Source organism: Schistocerca piceifrons, chromosome 7, assembly GCF_021461385.2.
Source record: "Schistocerca piceifrons isolate TAMUIC-IGC-003096 chromosome 7, iqSchPice1.1, whole genome shotgun sequence".
Taxonomy (NCBI): Eukaryota; Metazoa; Arthropoda; class Insecta; order Orthoptera; family Acrididae; genus Schistocerca; species Schistocerca piceifrons.
The window spans coordinates 349823244-349847780 of NC_060144.1; the positions used below are offsets into that span (position 1 = coordinate 349823244).

Consider the following 24537-nt stretch of genomic DNA (forward strand, 5'->3'; position numbering starts at 1 on the left):
CTTGTACAGCCCTCTCGCAGTGTCCGTAGCAAGTATGGTGGGTCTGACACACCGGTGTCAATGTGTTCTTTTTTCCATTTCCAGGAGTGTATTTTAATACGCGTGCCTATACCAGTTTCTTTGGTGCTTCAGCGTATAGATATCTCTGGGGTTATGCGCTGGCTCGTGTTTGTGTCTTGCAGATAAATGGCTTGTTCAGTGATGGTGAGAAGCTTCGAACAAATCTCTTCTTGCATTCGAATGAACTTACGAAACTAATCTCGACCTTGAAGTCTATGTGATGAAGTAGGGTACTTCAGAGTGTTGGTAGTCAATGCAACACCGAGAATACGGATATTACGCCAGCGCAGACTTACATTAGAAACTATACCGCAACTATATTAAATATAATACAGAAAATGGGATGAAAATGCAACTGAGTTAACGATTAAATTCTGCCATATATCTCAGATCGTTGTTCAGTATTACGTAGTGTTCCTTTACCAGGAATTCGCTGTTCAAGCCATCGACGAGTCCAGAAATTTCTTCGCAATTTTCTCCGCTCTCATTCGACAGTCGCTAACAGAGTTAACGCAGCTATTATACGCGCGTGCATTTTCGTAAATAAACTGTGAGGCCTGCGAGCTAAATAACGCCGACAACGGCTGCTGGAGAGCACTGAAAGCGCAAATCACGTTCACGAGCTCGTCTCGTGTGCCGAAGGCGCTGACTCTAGTGGGGTCAGATGTCTCTTTCGCGTTCACGTCAACGTTAGCTGCCACGTCATGAGGAAAGACGGCTGAAGTAGTGAGGAGTAGCAACGTATTAAAACCTTTACCAGAGAAAGAAAAGGGTAAGAAGTTGTTGTACAGGAGACAGTGTGTGTGAGAGAGAGAGTAAGAGGGAGGGAGATAGAAGAGGACGTCAGGGCTCATCACACTTTGGTAAGTAACCGTTTCATGTGAATTTCTGATAAGTTTGGGATAAGTGATGGAATGCCAGAATGACGGACTGTGTTCATACGCCCTGCTCAGAGTTAACGCACCGATCAAATATGTAGTTGACAGCGCAGCGCTAATTTTATTTCACGTCCTTCACTGCTGATCATTGAAGTTTGTTCTAATCAACGCTTTCAGTCGTGATAATGGAATTACCGCTAACAGACCGCAAAATTCGTCAGAAGTGAATAATGCTGCTGCAAAATGTTCAAATGTGTGTGAAATCTTATGGGACTTAACTTCTAAGATCATCATTCCCTAGGCTTACACACTACTTAACCTAAATTATCCTAAGGACAAACACACACACCCATGCCCGAGGGAGGACTCGAACCTCCGCCGGGACCACTGCTGCTGCACGAGGCGCATTAATTAATTCACTTGGGAGCACTCCAGAGGGAAATACCTACGTAACCAGATAAGAATCCGTATAAGCGCTGCTGTGCTCAAAGAGACGCGCTCCTATCAGCGAAGTTAAATCACGAATCTGCGTCTATCGCCTGCGTATCGCTGGCTTGGAAGGACAGGCGGCGTCAATAGTCCGTCCAGTTCAGCACGGGCCAGAGAGTCGCCAACACAGTGTGTTTTCACAGTTGCTGGCAGGATGCTGGGAGTGTCGGCGTTGTTGCTGGCTGCCCTGGTGGTCGCTGTGACGGCCATCTTCATCTCCAGGATGTGGCGCGTCTGGACGGAGATCGACAAGCTGCCGGGAGAGATGGCTCTGCCGCTCCTCGGAAACACCTACCGGGTCTTCTTCTTGGAGCGCGAAGGTAAGCCGGTCTCGGATCCAGCTCCCACAGAACCTGGACTTACAGATTTCAGTCTTTTACCACGTCATCCATGCTACCTGGGAGAACTTGGACGGTATTCCTAATCCAGTTACCGAGAAAAAGGCCGGCCGGAGTGAGCGAGCGGTTCTAGGCGATTCAGTCGGGAACCGCGAGACCGCTACGGTCGCAGGTTCGAATCCTGCTTCGGGCATGGATGTGTGTGATGTTCTTAGGCTAGTTAGGTTTAAGTAGTTCTAAGTTCTAGGGGACTGATGACCTCAGATGTTAAGTCCCATAGTGCTCAGAGCCATTTGAACCATTTTTACCGAGAAAAAACAAATAATTCATGTAACCACCAGCGGAGAAACGCTCCTTTCGGAGTACAAAAATGCAAATACGTTCCTGTTTATTTTCATGCTGAGAGAGATGAAGACAGCTGCAGTGGAAAAGAGACGGAAAAGTAACATATATTGGAAGATAGTAGACAGTGGTTGTGTTATAGAAAGAGCGAAGGAGACAATGACAGTGTGAGAGAAAGAGAGAGACGCAGTGATAGTGGAACATAGTTGGCAGTGACAGAACAGTGCTAGCAAAAGAATGAAGCAGACACTGCCACGGGGTGGGGGGCAAAGAAATAAAGAGAAAGAGGGTGACGGCTAGTGATAATGAGAGAAAGAGTGTATGACAATGACAACGAGTAGGAGATATATATAGTGACAGTGAGAAGAGGTAGTAGCAGCAGGAAGGAAGAAATAAGATATTAGCAATAACAGAGGGCAAAAGGGAGACTGTGACACTAAGAAGAGACTGTAACAGTAGGGCTGAACGAAGGGTATTGTCGCTACGACACAGGAGACAATGAAAGAGAGACACGCAAGAAATAATGGCAGGGAGTTGACCTTAATGAATGAGTTAGAAACGGCAATAAGTAGTGGGTGGGTATGAGCGATTTATAGCGAAGAACTAGAGGGTGCGAAGGAGTTACACATAAGGAACTTGTGGAATGATGATAGTTGCATGTTAAGAAAAGTGCGAGCATGTTCGAATGCCAAAATTTTTGGGAACGTTTTTAAGGGTGCTGTGGAAGGAAGAATGAGGCAACTGGTATTCCACTTTTCAATCAGAATTTTTTAAATAAACAGGGACACACTCGCAGATTTTGTGTTCTGATAAGAGGATTTTTCCGTTGGTTCTCTCCCTTTCCCTGTTGCAGCTGGGCGTGTAACTCATATGAAAATAAATGTATTGATCAGTAAAATTTACAGTTTACGTATGAGAAACTGAAGTAACGCAAAACTAATTTTACATTTGAGACCGGCTTTTAAGTGAACAAAAAATTGCATGTGCTTCGGTAGAAGAACATGGGGTTTCCAAATGATAACGGAGGCACATTTCTCCGTGATATGTCGCTTCATAAACTACATTTTCGCCTCACACCGTTTTACGTGTGTATTTTACTTGTAAATGTAGGGTAACTTTGAACCCCTGTATCTCGAAAACGGATAAAGATATGAAGAAAATTTTTAGGTTATTCGAGATTGGGATCTTTGGGATGTATCCTGCGAATTTCGGCCATTTTCTGTACATAGCCGTCTACGAATCCACGGCTGGGTTTTCGTCCGTTGGTGACAGTGAAAATGCAGTTAAAAAAACTTTTTTTGCGGTTTTCAGAGGAACCACCCATGAACGAATCGTGCTTCCATAAGTCTCCTCAGGTCCATCGCAGACCACATCGAATGCAAAAAGAACCAACCGATTTGCTCCATTTGCCGAAATAGGGGGAATTACGTAATATTCGTATTTTGACCCTGTACTGTAGTGTGTAAAGCTATCCCATAAAATCAATTTCATTCCTTATAGAAGATCTTGGTAGTTGGAGATACTAACAAGTAACAGATTTGGAATTAAATTGTGCCTACCCGTTCTGGTGGTTCGTTGTTTGTGTAATGTGTCATAGCATATACAAATGTTTTGTATCGTGAACGCGTCGTAATTGGGAGGACGGTAACCGTTTGGGTTTCCGTCAGTCTCATTTTGTTGATACAGGGCAAGCCGCACTTTGCGTCTCGAGCGTAACGTAGAGGCCGCGTCGTCGCTTGCATCACCAAACTGACCTCACTGTGTAGTACGTAACGCGCCAACAGAACTTTACGTGCAGCTGCGAGAGATAACCCGCACCGTAGCTGTTAGTGTGGTTTTCCTCATACTCATTATTACTGTTTGTCATAAAGGTAAACATTTGAAGCTCTTCGTGTTTCAACTGGTTTCCTTCCAACACGCCCGCATCTCGTGGTCGTGCGGTAGCGTTCTCACTTCCCACGCCCGGGTTCCCGGGTTCGATTCCCGGCGGGGTCAGGGATTTTCTCTGCCTCGTGATGGCTGGGTGTTGTGTGATGTCCTTAGGTTAGTTAGGTTTAAGTAGTTCTAAGTTCTAGGGGACTGATGACCATAGATGTTAAGTCCCATAGTGCTCAGAGCCATTTGAACCATTTGCCCTTCCAACAAAATGGAAGGAAAAAAAGGGCTCTGCCCACATGGCACTGCTTTATGTAGTTTTGTGACAACTATTACCACAATACCTTTCTCAAAATAAGTATTTTCATTGGGTACAGGACGATGATAAATACTGCAAGTCTCAGCTGCCAGAGCTGCCTTTGATGCGTTCAAAAATGGTTCAAATGGCTCTAAGCACTATGCGACTTAACTTCTGGGGTCGTCAGTCGCCTAGAACTTAGAACTAATTAAACCTAACTAACCTAAGGACATCACACACATCCATGCCCGAGGCAGGATTCGAACCTGCGACCGTAGTGGTCGCTCGGCCCCAGACTGTAGCGCCTAGAACGCCTTTGATGCGTCATTCCCACCTTGTTTCCTCACTAATTTTAATTCTTTCTCTATGTTTCCTATATGGTGATAAAAATGAGGTTGAACATTCTCTTGCAATTTAGGCAAATCTTCGCAAAATTTGTTTGTGTTACTCCTAATTATTCTTTGACCACCTGTGCAAAAGCGTTCCGTTCGGAATACATTTTAGTAACAGTTTTCTGAACTACTTTCTTTAATGCTGTTTCTAGTTTTTCTGTAATCTGATCATCCGTTTCCTTTAAAAACTCATCTGCTCTCTTTTCGTGATAATTGGAGTGATATACTTGGGTCACTACCTGCTAAAGGGTGGACTTGTTCAAGTTCCAAAATATCTCTAATGATGGTTTTCAAGTGTGAGATCTCGTTGGTTATGATTTCTACATCAGTTCGCAACTCGTTAGTCAAGTGACTAGGAACCTCGGTTTTTAAGGGTCACTACCTGCTAAAGGGTGGACTTGTTCTAGTTCCAAAATATCTCTAATGGTGGTTTTCAAGTGTGAGATCTCGTTGGTTATGATTTCTACATCAGTTCGCAACTCGTTAGTCAAGTGACTAGGAACCTCGGTTTTTAAATGCTCAGTCTGGTTTTTGACCTCGTCAGTTCTTTGCGTAACCTGATTAGATAAGCTAACTTGCTGTTGTTTCATAGAAGCCATGTCATCATCCATAGTCTCTAGTTCTTGTAAAATTAACGTAATAGGGTCTGTTGCAACACTAAGAGATTTGCAGATAGTCTAGTCTATACCCGGTGGCATAATTTCACTCATCGCAGCGATCATGTTATTAAAATTTTTTCACTCTCTTTTCCCTGATTACGCTCAGTTTCTGAAATGAAGAAGCCGTTATTTTGAACTGCTGTCGAGTTATCACCATACTAACGTACAGTGCAGTTTGTAGAATCTGTTACTTATCGTAATGCAATATCTGTGTAGACAGTCCACAGGTGCTATTTGCGCACCGCACATCTTCACAGATAAACAAACTTTCATTCTTTTTAAGACAGTGGCAGTTCACAACCTCACGCTACACGCCCTTGGAGGTTCACGCCTACGTAGTTGGAAATTTGTGGTAAGTTCATATGGGACCAAACTGCTGAGGTCATCGGTCTCTTAGGCTTACACACTACTTAATCTAACTTAAACTAACTTACGGTAAGGACAACACACGCACCCATGCCAAAGCCTACATAGTTCCGTCATCTTGTGGCTCTTTTACAAGAAGTACAATAATTACACAATAATAATCAAGTTTTCGAATTACTAAGCCTAATATAAACGAATTTTACATCTACAGGAAGCAGAACGAAGCGGAGTGAATGGTGTATTGTGTTACCTTGTGTTGTAGCCGCTACCAATGATGTCTTCACAAGAACTTATTAATTGTATTATTTCCTTCTTTTATATTCTTCCTTTAGTTTCGTCTCAAATTTCCTATAAATTTAGTTCTTTTTTTATTTTCATGACCTTTTTAGTATTAATACGTATGTCTCGTAGGGTTTCATGAAAAAGAAACAGGAGTGAAATATAGATCTTTTGAAGTAAAATTACATATGCAACGTATAAATTATCTGTCTTTTTTCAGACCTATGAGTGGTCGCCATTTCATCTCTACTGGAGAGTTAAACTGACGATGAACTGAAAATCTTTAAACTCGTAAGAAATTTTGTATGTTTCGGGAAAAATTGGCAAGGTTTCTAGTTTTTCGCGATCGGCTCAGTTTTGAACATCTCAAGTGCGCCAATATTGTTCGGTCCAGCAAATCGGACTTTTTAAATTAAATATTATGCAGGTCCCTAATAATTACTACAGTTCTTAGCTATCTCGGTGAGAGAGCCGCAATGGAGGCTAAGTAAACTTCAGCCAAACCGGCTATTACCGTTCATACTGGAAGATACGACCGCATATTTTTACAAAACATATTAATGACATTTAAAGGGAGACATTAGTATAAAAGAAAGACCATAACACAATGTTTGAGCAAAAGAATGAGTGGTTATTCTCACTTAAATAAACTAACATTAATATGTACGTCTTCGCAGTACAAGTCAAGGAGGAGGAAAGCTGAAGAGGAAAGTGACATGTGAAAGATGTCGGACGAAAGATGAATATAAGTTTTACAAAGATCGTCCTTCAAATGGCTCTGAGCACTATGGGACTTAACTTCTGAGGTCATCAGTCCCCTAGAACTTAGAACTACCTAAACGTAACCAACCTAAGGACATCACACACATCCATGCACGAGGCAGGATTCGAACCTACGACTGTAGCGGTCGCGCGGTTCCAGACTGCAGCGCCTAGAACCGCTCGGCCAACCCGCCCAGCAGATCGTCCTTCACTCACTTTATTCCTCGGAAGATTACCTGACACCGTTTTTACGATATTACTTTTTAAACCTGCAAGTTCCTTTGTTGTCATAAATAACATATTAGACAGTCATACTGTTATATCAGCTTAAAAAATAAATTTCAGCTGAACACGAAAGGAAAGAAACAATACACAACGACATTGTGGCCAGACGACAACATTCAAATTTGTAACTTGTCACCAAGTCAGTATTGCAGAGCTCCTTAATTGTTTATCTTCATTAATGGACTTCTCAATTATCTCTACAATCTTTAGTCGATACTATCCTCTGCAGACAGTGAAAAGCAGTCGAAAGATTTACACAGTTCTCATTCCCAAGCAAGTGTTAGTGAGCTACCACTGCTTCACTAAGTGGTGTGGGTAGTGATGATGTCAAGCCGCAGCTTGATAGGTTGGTTAATTTAAAAGAGAGCGTATGCTTGAGGACGGCGTTCCTAATCCGATACTAGTAGAAAATAAATAAATGTAGTAAACAGAATGCATTGTGGCTGTGAAAGTGCTTTTTCCAAAAAAGAACCCGCAAAGTTTGCATTGTACGCTTCCTCTCCTAGTGAAAGCAGACAATGAATGGATAATTACATCTTTTGAATAACTATTGGGGAAGCTACAGATTGCTTCCCTACTATGACGGCACTTGAATAGTGTGCGATGGTCTTCTAACAGACTTGTGCTGAATTAATCATTATTCACTTTACCTACATTGGAACAATTGTTCAGATCAGTCCATCAGGATCTTTACTACACAAAGTTTCCAGATCAGGTAAGTATCATCTGCTAAAATGCCAGCGACGTTTTTCGACGATATCGGACCTGTATTCATACAGAGCGAGGAAAGGTAGTCTTCTCCTATGAGTTACTGTGCAGCTTCACATTACAGACGGATATAGGTGTATCAGGCGAGAAACTCTGAGAAAAAATCCTTTGCAAGTATTTCTACACGAAAATTAGTCGTTATTTAAGTAGTGGCATTCATTTTGGCCGTTAATCCCCTCGAAGGCATTCAGCATCTGTTTATTTAAGAAACTATCCGCAGAGACTACTATTACAGACCTTAAATCTTCCAGCTGTCTACCGACGGCTCCTCTACGGCAACGAACGATTAATAAACAAGCAAACACCGAGTGAATCACAACTTCTTGTTTACTGACAACCGGTTTCAACCTGCGCTGCAGATCATCTTTACGTCTGGCACCACAAAGGGCAGTTTTTCAACGTTCTGTTAAACTAGAAAACAAGGATGTTATTTTCATACAACGTTCACAAACTGCACTTTGTGGCACCAGATCTGAAGGTGAACTGCAGCGCAGATTGCAACCTGTTGTCGGTAAAAGAAAAGTTGTGGTCCAGACGGTGTCTACTTATTTATTATTACAAGGCGGTTACCGGTCCTAAGACATGAACCAAGGATTACTTCGTAACTTCGTGAAAACTGCCTACTTCGCTTGTTACCATTCTCAGATCTTCATCCACGACAATCCATTAGTTGACTACGCCCCGTCTCGTACAGTCCACGAACGCACAACCACAGCTACCTGCTTCTTACTCCAAGCTTTCACCGCTTGCAAAGCTTACCCCAAACGGAACGTAATATGGCCTTAACAGTTCTGGATTTCAAACTTGCGTTAAGCGGCTTGCTTTCACCTATCGACACCCTAGGAAATACACTCTCTCCTTATTTGCAGCCCTGCCCGCTTCTCTTAACACAGAAGCTGCTGTAAAGGGCTTTGAAAAATCTATGTAATTCTTCTCATTGTCAACTCAGCAAATGAGCCGTGGCACATATGAAGAGTCAGTACTGCGTGCCTGCGTAGATCCTGTGCAGATATATGGCCGAGATACCTGTTCCCACTCCGTGTATGTGACAGCTGGCGTACCGTGTAGTGCGTACTGTTATTTAACTTCTATCTGTATCATTACAAGGATTGTAAAAAAGGTTTATGCAACGCCGTCAAGTAACAATTGCAGTTCACCATTCCAATTTCAAGTTGATGACATAAATACCTGTTGAAATACAAAAAATTACTTAAAGGAATTTTCCATATTAAATAAATATTAGTTTCCTAACGGAATGCTATAACGTTTCATACATAACAAAGAAGAAATCTAGCTGAACACGTCCATCATATTATTAAATTGAAGCTTTTCACAACAAAAGTGAAATGTATGCTATTCCACATATTTCCGGGACCTTTTTTCCATTTTCAATCCTGTTTCATTATTAATACAAAGTTTTCATGCTATCCCAATGTCTGATGGAGTGAATGAGGAGTCTGCATGAAGAATTAATCTTGGTACTCTAAATTATTAGGCCTTTACCTAATGTTGTGTAATTTTGTGTTAGATCTTGTACCTTGTATGAAAATCCTTATGTAAAAAATCGGTCGGTATTCATGTCGAGAAAGTAATGCCTTTACATCAGTCTCTCAGATACGTAAAGGTGTTGTTAGCCTGTCTGGCATTTTTAGCGAATATATGCAGATTCATTAACGGCTTACGATTCGTCAAACATGTTAAATATCTAGTTATACGAGAGCAGCTACAACGCTCATTGACCATAGTTGCTCTCACCGAGTCACAGGAGAGCGCGGTCCTGCTTTCTGGAACCGTTAGGTGGAGTAAGCAGACTAAATTATCGAGGAGCCAGGATCCACTCCTGACCGAGTAACGATGTATCTCCGATGACTCTGAAAATATTGTGGAACAGTGTTGTACAGGATCGTGTAAAGGCAAGTGGAATCCCCAGACCCATGAGAGAATCATCGAACGAAGTGGCGCAGCGGTAACACGCTGCTGTAGTATGCGGAATGATGGTGGTACAAACCATCATTTGACCATCCAGATGTAGATTTATGGTAGTTCTCTCGAACCGCTTGAAGCATATGGCGGGATGGTTCCACTGGAGGGTTCATAGCGCCAACCTGTCCCTTTAACTTGAATTCTGTCCCTAAAGTCTCGTTGTTGAAGGGACGCTAATTCTACTCATCTGTCCATTCTTCCCAACACAAAATGGATCATCCAATATGAGTTAATACCCACAGTCAACGAACAGTTTGTATAAAGTACTGATCTCCTTTCTCGAATTCTTAATATCGCTTATACGCGATCTTCGTGCCTCTTTACATGGAGAAATTTTACGAAGATGGCATTTTGGTCTCTTGTTCGTCCGAAACACCCGCACTTCCAGTGTCTGCCCCAACACATTCTTAGTACCCAGATGGCCATTATTAACAACATGATCAACCTACCATCGACGAAAGCTCCATATTCATTGTACATATTTCTAAACCACCACGCCTAGACAATGTTCCGGATAATCCAGAAACTTCTGCACTACTACTTCAAACAGTTCAACTCTTGAGCTATTATATCCTCACAAAAATCTAACCAGATCCTAAGCGCTAATTACTAATCGTGCTACACGCCGCTTACGAATCCATGACTTCGATTTTCAGATATATAACCATCATAATCTACTCGCTAAAACATTAAAATACTTTTGGCTATCACTGCATGCCACTCCAAATTGAACCCACTTCTTTAAAGCATCAAGCGCCATCCACTATGCCTGCTATCAGCAGCCATTCCATCCTTATATTCCGCAACGTACAATCAATATACTCGTATGCAATCCAAAGACGCTACAAATCCCTCCAAATCCTTGAGCACCTCAGAACATGCCGCTTTACGCAGTTCTGTACCTTCCACAACGCCATCGAACGCATTTAAAAGTCCTATGTCTTCTACTAACGCAGTACTGCTCAAACCCCTTTCTTTCCCCTGCTCTGGTATTCTTTCCCCTTACCTCTGGTATTTTTGCAGCACTAACAACAAACCATATAGCCTTACCAATAATACCTGAAACATCTCGTAACGAAGTATCAGCCACATCTCACCTCCTGATCACTAAATTTGTCCAGTTATCCAACAGTTCTATTACATCTAGCAGACTCTTCCCCCTTATAAAGCTAACCGTAATGCCTCTCATTTCCCCTACTCCAGTAACCATGTCTGACATAGATTCTCAACTACTCTATCACTATTTTCCAGCACTCAAAATCTTCCATGCATACAACGCCAACACTCTTCAGCACGTATCACCAGTCACACCGGTCACTTCTCCGAAATGTCTATCATTACACTAAACGATTCACACAAAATCAATAATATTACTAACTACCATCACCGAGTGAGGTGGCGCAATGGTTAGCACACTGGACTCACATTCGGGAGGACGACGGTTCAATCCCACGTCCGGCCATCCTGATTTAGGTTTTCCGTGATTTCCCTAAACCGCTCCAGGCAAATTCCGGGATGGTTCCTTTGAAAGGGCGCGGCCGACTTCCTTCCCCATTCTTCCCTAATCCGATGAGACCGATGACCTCGCAGTTTGGTCTCTTCCCCCAAACAACCCAACCCAACTAACATCATTTTTCAATGTTTACCACATATTTAAATATGGTATGTTGCTTTAAAGTAAAGGCAGGTCTGAGTTCAACAGAGTAAGCTACAGAGTTAGGTATTAAATAGGTGTATACTTAATGTTCCGCTCCATATACCATGGACCTTTCCATCTGAGGGATGGCTTGCGTGCCTCAGCGATTCAGGTAGTAGTACCGTAGGTACATCCACAACGGAAGGCTATCTGTTGATAGGCTAGACAAACGTGTGGCTCCCGAAGAGGGTAGTTGCAGGGTCAACATTGTAGATTATTTACTGATTTGGCCTTGCAACATCAACAACATGTGGTAGTACTGTGAACGGTTGAAAGCAAAGGGAAACTGCAACCATAATTTTTACCGAGGACATGCAGCTCTACTGTATAGTTAAATGATGATGGCGTCCTCTTGGGTAAAATATAGCGGAGGTAAAATATTCCCCGATTCGGATCTCTGGGCGATGACTACTCAGGATGATGTCGTTACCAGCAGAAACAAAATTTGCATTCTATAGATCGGAACGTGGCTTGTTAGATCTCTTAATCGAGCAGATAGGCTTGAAAATTTCAGTTGGGAAATGGATAGATTGAAGCTGGATATAGTGGGAATTTTCAGTTCGATGGTGGGAGAAACGGGATTTGTAGTCAGGTGAATACAGGGTTATAAATAGGAAAGCAAATAGGAATAATGAAGAAGTAGGTTTAATAATGAATACGATAATGCGAAAGCGGGTAAGCTACTATCAACAGCTATAGCGAACGCATTATCTTAACCGAGATACACACGAAGCCCACGCCCACCGCAGCGGCACTAGTATAGAACCAACTAGCTCCGCAGTTGATGAAGAGACTGAAGTGTGATGAGATAGAGAAATTATTCAGGTAGTTAAACGAGACGAAAATTTAATAGTGATGGGGGACTGGAATTCGATAGTAGGAAAAGAAAAATAAAGAAAAATAGTAGGTGAACATGGACTGGAGGAAAGGAATGAAACATGAAGCGGCCTGATTTAATTTTGCGCAGAACATAATTAATGGTCGCTAACACTTGGTCTATGAACTATAAAACGTGTGCATTCGTGGAAGAGACCTGAAGGTACCGGAAGGTTACAGATAGAGATTTATGAACCTGATTTTAAATTGTCAGACATTTCCAGGGGTAGATGAGGACTCTGACCACAATTTACTGGTTATAAGCTGTAGGTTAAAAGTGAAGAAATTGGAAAGAAGTAAAAATTTAAGGAGATGGGACCTGGATAAACTGAAAGAACCAGAGGCTGTCGAGAGCTTCAGAGGGAGCATTATATAACGGTTGACTAGAACCTGGGAAAGGAAAACTGTAGATGAATAATGGTTAACATTAAGAGATGAAATAGTGTAGGCAGCAGAGGATCAAATAGGTAAAAAGACAAGGCCTAATAGGAATCCTTGGATAACACAAGAGATATTGAATTTAATTGTTGAACGGCGAAAATTTAAAAATGCAGCAAATGAAATAGGCGAAAAGGAATACAAACAATTAAAAAGTGAGACTGATAGGAAGTGCAAAATTTCTAAGCAAGAATAACTAGTGGACAAATGTAAAGATTTAGCAGCATATTTCACTAGGGGAGAGATACCCCTTACAGGAAAATTAAAGAGCCTTTGGGCAGTAGAGGAGCAGCTGTAGGAATATCAAGAACACCTGGAAAACCAGGTCGAAGCAGAAATGTGAAAGCTGAAAGGAGTGTATAAAGGATCTATACAAGAGTGACGAAATTGAAACCAATATTATAGAAAGGGAAGCGGATGTAGACAAGGATGATACGGGAGATATGATACTGCGAGAAGAATTTGACAAAGCTATGAAAGATCTTAGTCGATACAACGTCCCGGTAGTAGACGATATTCCATCAGAATTACCGACAGCTTAGGGAAAGCCATTCATGATAAAACACTTCCATCTCTTGCGCAAGATGTATAAGACAGGTGAAATACCCTCACACTTCAAGAAGAATGTAATAATTTCAATTCCAAATAAATCAGTTGTTGTCAGGTGTGTAAATTACCGAACAATCAGTTTAATAAGTCACGTCTGCAAAATACTGACACGAATTCTTTACAGAAGAATTGAAAAACTGTTAGAAGCAGATCTCTGAGAAGATCAGTTAGGACTCCGCAGAAATGTAGGAATACACGAGACAATATTGACACCACGACTTATCTTAGAACATACACTACTGGCCACTAAAATTACTACACCAAGAAGAAATGCAGATGATAAATGGGTATTCATTGGACAAATGTATTATACCAGAACTGACATGTGATTACATTTTCACGCAATTTGGGTGCACAGATCCTGAGAAATCAGTACCCAGAACAACCACCTCTGGCCGTAATAACGGCCTTGATACGCCTGGGCATTGAGTCAAACAGAGCTTGGATGGCGTGTACAGGTACAGCTGTCATGCAGCTTCAACACGATACCACAGTTCATCAAGAGTAGTGACTGACGTATTGCGACGAGCCAGTTGCTCGGCCACCATTGACCAGACATTTTCAATTCGTGAGAGATCTGGAGAATGTGCTGGCCAGGGCAGTAGTCGAACATTTTCTGTATTCAGAAGGGCCAGTACAAGACATGCAACATGCGGTCGTGCATTATCCTGCTGAAATATAGGGTTTCGCAGGGATCGAATGGAGGGTAGCGCCGCAGGTTGTAACACATCTGACCACTGTTCAAAGTGCCGTCAATGTGAACAAGAGGTGATACTTCACTATGGCGATGACGAATACGCGTTTCCAATGTGCGTTCACCGAGATGTCAGCAAACAGGATGCGACCATCATGATGCTGTAAACAGAACTTGGATTCATACGAAAAACTGACGTTTTGCCATTCGTGCACCCAGGTTCGTCATTGAGTACACCGTCGCAGGCGCTCCTGTCTGTGATGCAGCGTCAAGGGTGACCGCAGCTATCGTCTCCGAGCTGATAGGCCATGCTGTTGCTAACGTCGACGAACTGTTCGTGCAGATGGTTATTGTCTTGCAATCCTCCCCATCTGTTGACTCAGGGATCGAGACGTAGTTGCACGATCCGTTACAGACATGCGGATAAGACGCCTGTCATCTCGACTGCTAGTGATACGAGGCCGTTGGCATCCAGCACGGCGTTCCGTGTTACCCTCCTGAACCCACCGAATCCATATTGTGCTACAAGTCATTGGATCTCGACCAAGGCGAGCAGCAATGTCGCGATACGATAAACCGCAATCGCGATAGGCTACAATACGACCTTTATCAAAGTCGGAAACGTGATGGTACGCATTTCTCCTCCTTACACGAGGCATCACAACATCATTTCACCAGGCAATGCCGGTCACCTGATGTTTGTGTATGAGAAATCGGTTGGAAACTTTGCTCATGTCAGCACGTTTTAGGTGTCACCACCGGCGCCAGCCTTGTGTGAATGCTCTGAAAAGCTAATCATTTGCATATCACAGCATCTTCTTCCTGTCGATTAAATTTAGCGTCTGTAGCACGTCATCTGCGTCGTGTAGCAATTTTAATGGCCAGTAGTGTAGATTAAGGAAAGGCAAAGATACGTTTCTAGCATTTGTGGACTTAGAGAAAGGTTCTGGAAATGTTGGATGGAAAACACCCTTTGAAGAAATTCTGAGGGTAGCACGAGTAAAATACAGGGAGGAAAACGTCTTCACAACTTTTACAGAAACTATACGGAAGTTGTAAGAGTCGAGTGGCATGAAAGGGAAGCAGTGGTTGAGAATGGAGTGAGACATAGTTGTAGCCTATTCTTGGTGTTATCAATATGTACATTGAACAAGCAGTAACGGAAACCACAGAAAAATTTGGAGTAGGAATTAAAGTTCAGCGAGAAGAAATAAAAAAAATTGTGGTTTGCCGATGACATTGTAATTCTGTCAGAGACAGTAAAGGACTTGGAAGAGCAGCTGAATGAAGTGGACACTGTCTTGAAAAGAGGATGTAAGATGACCTTCAACAAAAGCAAAACAAGGATAATGGAATGTAGTCGAATTAAATCAGGTGATGTTAAGGGAATTAGAGTAGGAAACGAGACAATTAAAGTAGTAGATGGGTTTTGCCATTTGGGCAACAAAATAACTGATGATGGTCGAAGCAGACAGGATATAAAATGTAGACTGCAATGGCAAGAAAAGCATTTCTGAAAAAGAAAAATTTATTGACATTGAATATATATTTAAGTGTTACGAAGTATTTTCTGAATGTATTTTCCTGAAGTGTAGCCATGTAAGGAAGTGAAACATGGATGATAAACAGCTTAGATAAAAGAAAAATAGAAGGTTTTGGTATGTTTTGCTACAGTAGAATGCTGAAGATTAGATGGGTCGATCATATAACTAATGAGGAGGTACTGTAAAGATTTGGTGAGAGAAGGAAACTACTGCGAAACTTGACCAAAAGCAGCGATCGGTTGATATGACACATTCTGAGACATCAAGGGACACCAATTTAGTGTTGGAGGGAAGTGTAGATGGTAAAAATCGTAGAGGGAGACCAAAAGATGAATACAGTAAGCAGATTGAGAGAGACGTAGGTTGCAGTAGTTATTCGGAGATTAAGAGGCTCGCACGAGATAGTGTAGCATGGAGAGCTGCATAAAAACGGTCTTCGGAGCGAAGACCACAACAACAACAGCTTAATCTCAGCGGTACAGCTTGCGATTAAAACTGTAATTAATATGTTCATAGGTTGGATAGATAAAACCAGGATAAGTGCTGTTGATGAACTCTGCTACTCAAAGATAGCAGTGCAGGTAAAACTATCTCACGCTGACACCTAAGGGTGTGGAAAAATTATCGTCGCTCTGCTATTTAAGATTAATATCAAGAACCAGTTTCTCAGCATTGTGAGCTGTCATCAAATGTTTCCTGTTACTTGGTAATTTTTTCATAGCACGTCATTGCGTATAATACAAGATTATTTCAATACATCGCCGCAAACGTCGGACAAGACAGATCGCACGTGGAAGATTATTTTTATTAAGGAAAATATTCTTTTAACCTGTAGCTTTTGTGTTACACAAATTGGCCATTGCAAGCGACGTAGTGATCACGTAGTATGTTGGTGTCCTCTACTAAATTATCGGTGAACATTAGAAGTTACTTACATCTGACTTTAAGCATCTAGCAAGGATTACGAGCTGTTTCATCTCCCTGATATGTAGGTACGAGGGCTATCCGTAAATTAACTTCGATTAGACTATTAAAATTAAGTCCCTTGTAGCTTTCTGGCACTTTTACGTGGTCGGACAAAACGGAATTTTGTGCGCAACTAATAAGCGACTGAACTGCGCTGTGTTATTGCGTCTCCGGCCTGTTACTTAGTACGTTGAATCACTCGCTTTTGTCAACGCATTTCATGAGAGTAACGCGAGAAGATAACATCACAAGTTTATTGTGAGACTCCTGCAATAACCCGAAGGTCAATAAAAAACAAACGGTGCAAGAGGATTGCTGAAGAAATTATTCTCCTTCACGAAATTGGTGACCCGGTATTGTAAATCGAATGAAATAAAAGAGACGTTTTGCTGGGATACTTTTCATCATTCTCCCTAAATCTCCGAATTTGGCTCCTACTGGTTTTCATATCTTGTTCAAGATTAAGGCCTGGCTGGCTACTCAGCATTTGACGAGCAATGATGAGCTCAAGGATCCAGTTAACAACTTTTTGAAGCACCAGGTGGCATACTCTTTGATGGAGGAATAAATAAGCTGTTCTCGCGGTGTAACTGTATACGGCCTTACGTGAGTATTCAATTTCGAAATTTACTATCGTGTAGTAATAGGCGTGGTTCACTCTGTGCTGTCTACAACCGCACAACAAATCTTCCATCTAATTTGACGTATTCATAGATACATTGATTTTAAAATCTTGATATTATTGTGCAGCTGTACGATTTTGTATTACGGCCTGACAATCGGACAACGAAGTAGAAACGAGATTCTTTCATCGTCATGCTCAAGATCAGTACTGTAATCACTAAAATAGCAAAACTGCTATTAAAATTACAAATCCTAAAATTAATTTCCTGATAAACGTTTATTTACGGGTCGACTACAAGATGGATGGCACTGACAGAATTCAATTACACGCGACTTCATTACCTGTAAAGCAATAATCATACAACTTCAATAGTTCCTACGTCGAGTTACTGCTTCACACATTAATATTTTTGTCTACTGAATTAGTAATAACCACAGTAATTATACCGATCCTTACGGGAGCAACATTGTTGGAAGAAATTAGTTACAGCTTTTGAACGTTTGAACAAGGTAAATACCCACATATGCTCTTTTTGACTGAATTACAACTAACCGATAAAGACAAATAGAAAATGAGCATGTAGTTATGGCCTTTGCTTCTAATAGGCCATCTGAAAGCAGTTATTACAACAGCAGGTATCGCCTGAGAACATTCCCGCCGGGCGTAATGCTGTTTTCCTGCGCCATAGATCAATCAGCAACATTAGTATTGTCTTCTTACTCTTTCATTGCCATCATACGTAACATCAGCCATTTTCCGATATTGACATGTTAAGGGTATGGGCTTTTTTCAAATCTATGTATTTGTGAACACTTGCTCACGCCACATTTCTGCCAGGCGACTCTTCTTTTGAACATTCAATCAACAAACATGTCAAGAGTTCCTAAATCAGTGTTTGCTTTTCAACAATAACTATAGTTATACACACATCAAAAAAAGTTTTGCATCGTCTCGGTTCCGAGAGTTCCAGAACCTGTACAGATAACTGGAATAGAGATCAACATAAACCTCACTTCCGGTCTCTTTATTGCTCATGAAAACCACACATTGTATGTTGTACCATCATACAGCGAGACCTTCAGAGGTGGTGGTCCAGATTGCTGTGCACACTGGTACCTCTAATACTCACTAGCACGTCCTCTTGCATTGATGTATGCCTGTATTCGTCGTGGGATACTGTCCACAAGTTCTTCAAGACACTGTTGGTACAGATTGTCCCACTCCTCAACGGCAATGCGGCGTAGATCCCTCAGAGTGGTTGGTTGGTCACGTAGTCCATAAACAGCCCTTTTCAATCTATTACAGGCATGTTCGATACGGTTCACGTCTGGAGAAAATACTGACCACTCTAGTCGAGGGATGAGTTGTTCTGAAGGAAGTCATTCACCAGATGTGCATGATGGGGGCGCGAAATGTCGTCCATGAAGACGATGACCTCGCCAATATGCTGCCGATGTGGTTGCACTATCCGTCGGAAGATGGCATTCACATATCGTACAGCCGTTACGGCGCCTTCCACGACCACTAGCGGCGTACGTCGGCCCCACATAATGCCACCCCAAAACAGCTGGGAAACTCCACCTTGCTGCACTCTCTGGTCAGTGTGTCTAAGGCGCTTAGCCTGATCGGGTTGCCTCCCAATACGTCTCCGACGATTGTCTGGTTGAAAGGATATACGACACTCGTCGGTGAAGACAACATGATGCCAATCCTGTGCGGTCCATTCGGTATGTTTTTTGACACGTCTGTACTGCGCTGCGCCGTGGACGTCGGGAGCGAAGTTGCCCCTCACGCATCGTATTGCGCACAGTTTGAGTCGTAACAGGATGTCCTGTGGCTGCACGAAAAGCGTTATTCAACATGGTAACTATCAGGGTTCCTCCGAGCCATAATCAGTAGGTAGCGATCATCCACTGCATTAATAGCCCTTGGGCGGCCTGAGTGAGGCTTGGCATCGACAGTTACTGTCTCTCTGTATCTCTTCCATGTCCGAACAACATCGCTTTGGTTCACTCCGAGACTCCTGGACATTTCTCTTGCTGAGAGCTGTTCCTGGGCGAAACTAACAATGCGAGCACTATCGAACCGCGGTATTGACCGTCTAGGCATGGTTGAACTACAGACAACACGAACCGTGAATCTCCTTGCTGGTGGAATGACTATCTTCAGGAGTGCTGGGAACCGGGGTGTTGCGAAACTTTTTTTGATGTGTGTGAAATATTTTAGGCGTGAATACAAAGTTAACAATTTTCCCTAAAGGGAGCTGTACGAACTCGACTCTAGTATGACGCTACTTTTTTAGTTCTATAAAGGCCCGATAGATGTCGCTGCTAGCGCAGATCAATAGAAACTACTTCAAGTCTGATACTACACGGAACACAAAGAAAGAAAATATTAATAGTTACAGATACGAGAGGTTGAATAGTCAGAACGGTACGAGTAACGTTTGAATTTGGGTGGCGACAGTGTTGAAGTAATGTCAACATGTAAGCACAGATTTTATATAAAAATATGTATTTATTTCTTTTCGTAATAGCTAATCAGAGGCCACTATACGAAGAGCCCTGGTACGTTAGGGTCATATGCAGTACACCTGCTGTAGAAATAAATGACAGAAAAAAATTGCACACAAGGAAGGAGTTTTGTGACATAATTGAAAGTTGGTATGTGTGTTTCAACATCTAAAAGATGATGTCTATTCATATTTTGCCCCAGTTGCGTAAGAGTGACCGCCACTATGTGGATGCAAATCAGGTTTGCTTTAAATACACGCTTTAACGGTCGTGAGTGTTTATTACCTTTGAGATTGGACGCGGTGAGTTGATGTTAGTGAAGAATGCCTTAAGACGACAAAGGTGCCATTATCAACACCCCACTGAGTTGGAACGAGGTGACGCAATACGACTACAAGAGATTCGATGTTCCTTCTGGGATATTACAGAAAGACTTAGCAGAAATGTACGACTGTACTGTACTGATTGCTCGCAGCGCTGGTGACGAGAATGTACAGTCGCAAGATGGCCGGGCTTCAGACAGTCACGTGGCACTATCGATAGGGAAGACCACCGCGTTCAGTGTATGGCTCTGGCGCATCGTACTGCATCTGCAGCAGCAATGTGAGCAACTGTTTTCACAACACAAACAATGCAAAGATCAGCACATTCCTCAAACTGGGGAACTATCAAGAATGGGGTTCCACAAGGGTCAGTCTTGGGTCCTTTGTTGTTATATTAATGACTTGCCATTCTATATTCATGAAGAGGCAAAGTTAGTTCTCTTTGCTGATGATACAAGTATAGTAATCACACCTGACAAACAATAATTAACTGATGAAATTGTCAATAATGTCTTTCAGATAATTACTAAGTGGTTCCTTGTAAACGGACTCTCACTTAATTTTGATAAGACACAGTACATACAGTTCCGTACAGTAAATGGTATGACGCCATTAATAAATATAGACCTTAATCAGAAGCATATAGCTAAGGTAGAATATTCAAAATTTTTAAGTGTGTCCATTGATGAGAGATTAAATTGGAAGAAACACATTGATGATCTGCTGAAACGTTTCAGTTCAGCTACTTATGCCATAAGGGTCATTGCAAATTTTGGTGATAAACATCTTAGTAAATTAGCTTACTACGCCTATTTTCACTCATTGCTTGCATGTGGCATCATATTTTGGGGTAATTCATCACTGAGGAATAAAGTATGTAATCAGAATAATAGCTGGAGTCCACCCAAGATCATCCTGCAGACATTTATTTAAGAATCTAGGGAGATTCACAGTAGCTTCTCAGTATATATACTCTCTTTTGAAATTTGTTATTAACAACCAAACCCAATTCAAAAGTAATAGCAGTGTGCACAACTACAATATAAGGAGAAAGGATGATCTTCACTATTCAAGATTAAATCTGCCACTTAAGACTTTGGTCACTCACCAAAAGCCGGCCGCGGTGCTCTAGCGGTTCTAGGCGCTCAGTCCGGAACCGCGAGGCTGCTAAGGTCGCAGGTTCGAATCCTGCCTCGGGTATGGATGTGTGTGATGTCTTTAGGTTAGTTAGGTTTAAGTAGTTCTAAGTTCTAGGGGACTGATGACCACAGATGTTAAGTCCCATAGTGCTCAGAGCCATTTGAACCATTTTTGAACTTACCAAATAGTATCAAAAGTCTGACAGATAACCAACAAGTATTAAAGAAGAAATTAAAAGAATTTCTGATTGACAACTCCTTCTACTCCATAGAGGAATTTTTAGATATAAATTAAGAAAAAAAAGAAAAAAACTAAACAAAAAAATTATAAAAAAGATTTAAAAAACAACAAAAAATAAAAAAGTTGTTATATTAACTTTATTATGTTGTTAAATTAGCTTAATTATGTCATGCATTGGAAAATTTGACTCGTTCCACATCATTACGAAATACCGTATTCATAATCCATGGAACTAGTATTAATCTAATCTAATCTAAACAACAGCGACATAACGAACTGTTACAAATCAGTTACAGCTCCGAGCCAAATGCCCTGTAGCGTGCATTACGAAGACTCCAAGACATTGCCATTTGCGACATCGGTGGTGTAAATTGAGAGCTCACCGGGGGGGGGGGGGGGGGGGGGGGGGCAGCGTGGAAGTTTGTTGTGTTTTCAGATGAAAGCCGGTTCTGCCTCGGCGCCAGTGATGGCCTTGTGTTGGTTAGAAGGAGGCCAGCTGATGACCTGCAACCAACCTGTCTGCAAGCTATACGCAGTGGACGAACTCTTGGTGTTATGGACTGTGGTAGATTTCGTATGACAGCTGGAGCACTCTCGTGGTCACCCCACGTAGCCTCACTGCAAATCTGTATGTTAATCTGACGATTCGATCTGCTGTGCTGCCGTTCAGGAACAGCGTTACTGGGGCTGGTTTCCATCGAAATAACGCGCCCACATACCACTGTTGTAATCCAGCATGCTCTACATTTCGCATTTCACGCTTACATTAATCTGTAACCTTCCAATGTCAATCACCGAAATACGTATTCCCGAAATGTCATTACTTTTCATTAATAATGTTTTGGTCTTGCGACTTCTTCCGGCTGTTTTACCAAACCGCACGGAGTAATAACCGTTTCAAAGGGATTGCGGCAATAAAACATACATGTTTACTACGAATCAGAACGTGCAGGCAACTAGGACCATAATGTTCTGCTACTCAGCGAAATATGTGTAACGGTTTTCTGTCTAAATTATAATAGCGAGTTCCCGACCTAGGGTGAAGTTCAGTTTGGGTTCCAGAAAAATGTAGGAACAAGCAAGGCAATACTAGCACTACGACTAATCTTAGAAGATAGACCGAAGAAAGCAAATCAGTGTTTAAATCATTTGTGTAACAAGATAAACTTTCAACAATGTTTGAAAGCTGAAAGTTACCAATGCTATGATGTACTTAGAGAATGGCTAAGTTCGGATTATGTGGAAACCAGACTGCAATCATACCAAGTCGTGACATGAAAGGGAATAATAGTTGAGAAGGATATGAGAGTAGGTTGTAGCCTATCCGGAATGTTGTGTAGTCTGTAAACTGAGTAGGCAGTAAAAGAACAAAATTAATGCCAAAGTATGAAATATGAAGGATGTAAAATGCAAACTGGCAACGGAAAGAATAGACTCTCTGAGACAAAGAAATATTTTTTAAGAAGTATCAGATGAATGTACCTTGCAGTAGTCACGATGAGAAGAAAAGATTGGGGCAGAATATGTTAACGACAAGATCGGAGCTACACCAGTATTTGGGTTGAAGGCCATAACACCAACACTACAGCTAGCCAACAAATGTTTCTCGTGAACAAGTTTAGGTAAAGAATCAGCAAGTCTATTAGGTGGCTTAAATCGAGCAACTTACCACCAGTGACTAAGTACTCCAACAGCTGTGTGCTTTGGTAACAGAGCGTTTTCGATCCGTACCTTTACTATGTCCAGTGCGTTTGCCTGATTCAGTACTCTGGATTATCTTCATTTGAGACGTGTCACGAAAGCAGTATATACTTCCTCATATCCTCTAGTACTGAGCTTTTTGTGAATTTTTATCACGACTGTAAACCGGATTTGGTTGAGCGATCATCTCTACGAAAACATAAAGCTTGCGATATTTCCCAAAGAGAACTATTTAAACATCAGTTAAGAAAGTCATTTCTAAAGTCCTGCTCACTGCGCATGCGTGCCTTTATGGTGGCGTTATAAAGTTAAAAATCATGTCGGATGTGAGCGAGTCTGGCGAGTGTGGTTCGCATGGCTGTGTCGTGAGTAATTCGGTTTTAAAATGGAAGCTGAAACTGAGTCAAGTAGCGACCGTAGTTCCGTACGTGGAAAGAAGCGAATGGAAATTTACCACGCTTTGTCAGGGACGTGCGGGAGTAAGACAGTGAACTGTAGCACCGTATCACGGTGTCTCTGCTCGTCTCCGTGAAAGTCGGGTAAGTACTGAGGGCAGCCCAAGAAGTGAGTGGCCATCAACTGCAACAGACTACACCTCTCAGGTTATTCTTAATGACATTTCGGGAGAGGATCGACGAAAGACATGTGAGGAAACTGCATATGAGGCCAGAATGTCTGTCACTTCAGTTTACAGACTCATAACTGAGAAGTTTAAGATGAGAAAGTTGCTGCCAGATGGGTTCTGCAAGATGTGAGTGAACAGCAGAAAGCAGGTCGCGAAAGAATCGCAGAAGAATCGCTTCAAGGTTATCGAAAAGAAGGAAAACATATTTTGAGCCACCACTGAATTATTAATCATCACAGTGGAAAAATTTCAACCCTCCACGCCCGAAAAAAAATCAGCCGCCAACAATCAAAGGTAAAACTATTAATGATCTTTGCGTGATGACATGAATGAAGTCATAGCTACAAATAGTGTGCACCAGGGTCGTCTGCAACAGGTGCATACTACAAAGTGTTTCTGCAAAATGTTTGGCGCCCGAAAATCGGCCAAAGAAGGCTTGACATGCTTGCAGCAGGGGTTCTCATTTTGCACGGTAATACAAGACCGCATATTGCCCTACCAGCGAAAGAAACGCTCGATAAATATGGATGAGTAATAATTCCCCACTCACCATACATTCCTGGTAAGAGCCTTTGATTTGTTTCCCAATTTGAAGGAACAACTCCGTGGAAAACGTTTTGCTACAGCTGAAGAAGCTTCCAGTGAGGTGAACCGAGTAAACGGACAACTCAACGACGGAAGTGCCCTAGTAGAAATAATTCTACTTAGTTTATCCAATGTTTCCAACCATCACATTGTCCCCTACGAAATTTTCAATTCATTAATTCTAGTGA

At 41.9% G+C, this 24537-nt stretch overlaps 1 protein-coding gene across 1 annotated transcript in view; it reads left to right on the forward strand.

Moving 5' to 3' along the window:
- Nucleotides 1–1539: 1539 nt before the first annotated feature.
- Nucleotides 1540–24537, forward strand: part of LOC124805072 (cytochrome P450 4C1-like) — a 111862-nt gene continuing 88864 nt past the window's right edge. The window contains exon 1 of the mRNA XM_047265499.1: nt 1540–1747. Within this exon, the coding sequence (XP_047121455.1) occupies nt 1582–1747 (166 nt within the window). The 5' untranslated portion in view covers nt 1540–1581. The remainder of the gene's footprint in view (nt 1748–24537) is intronic.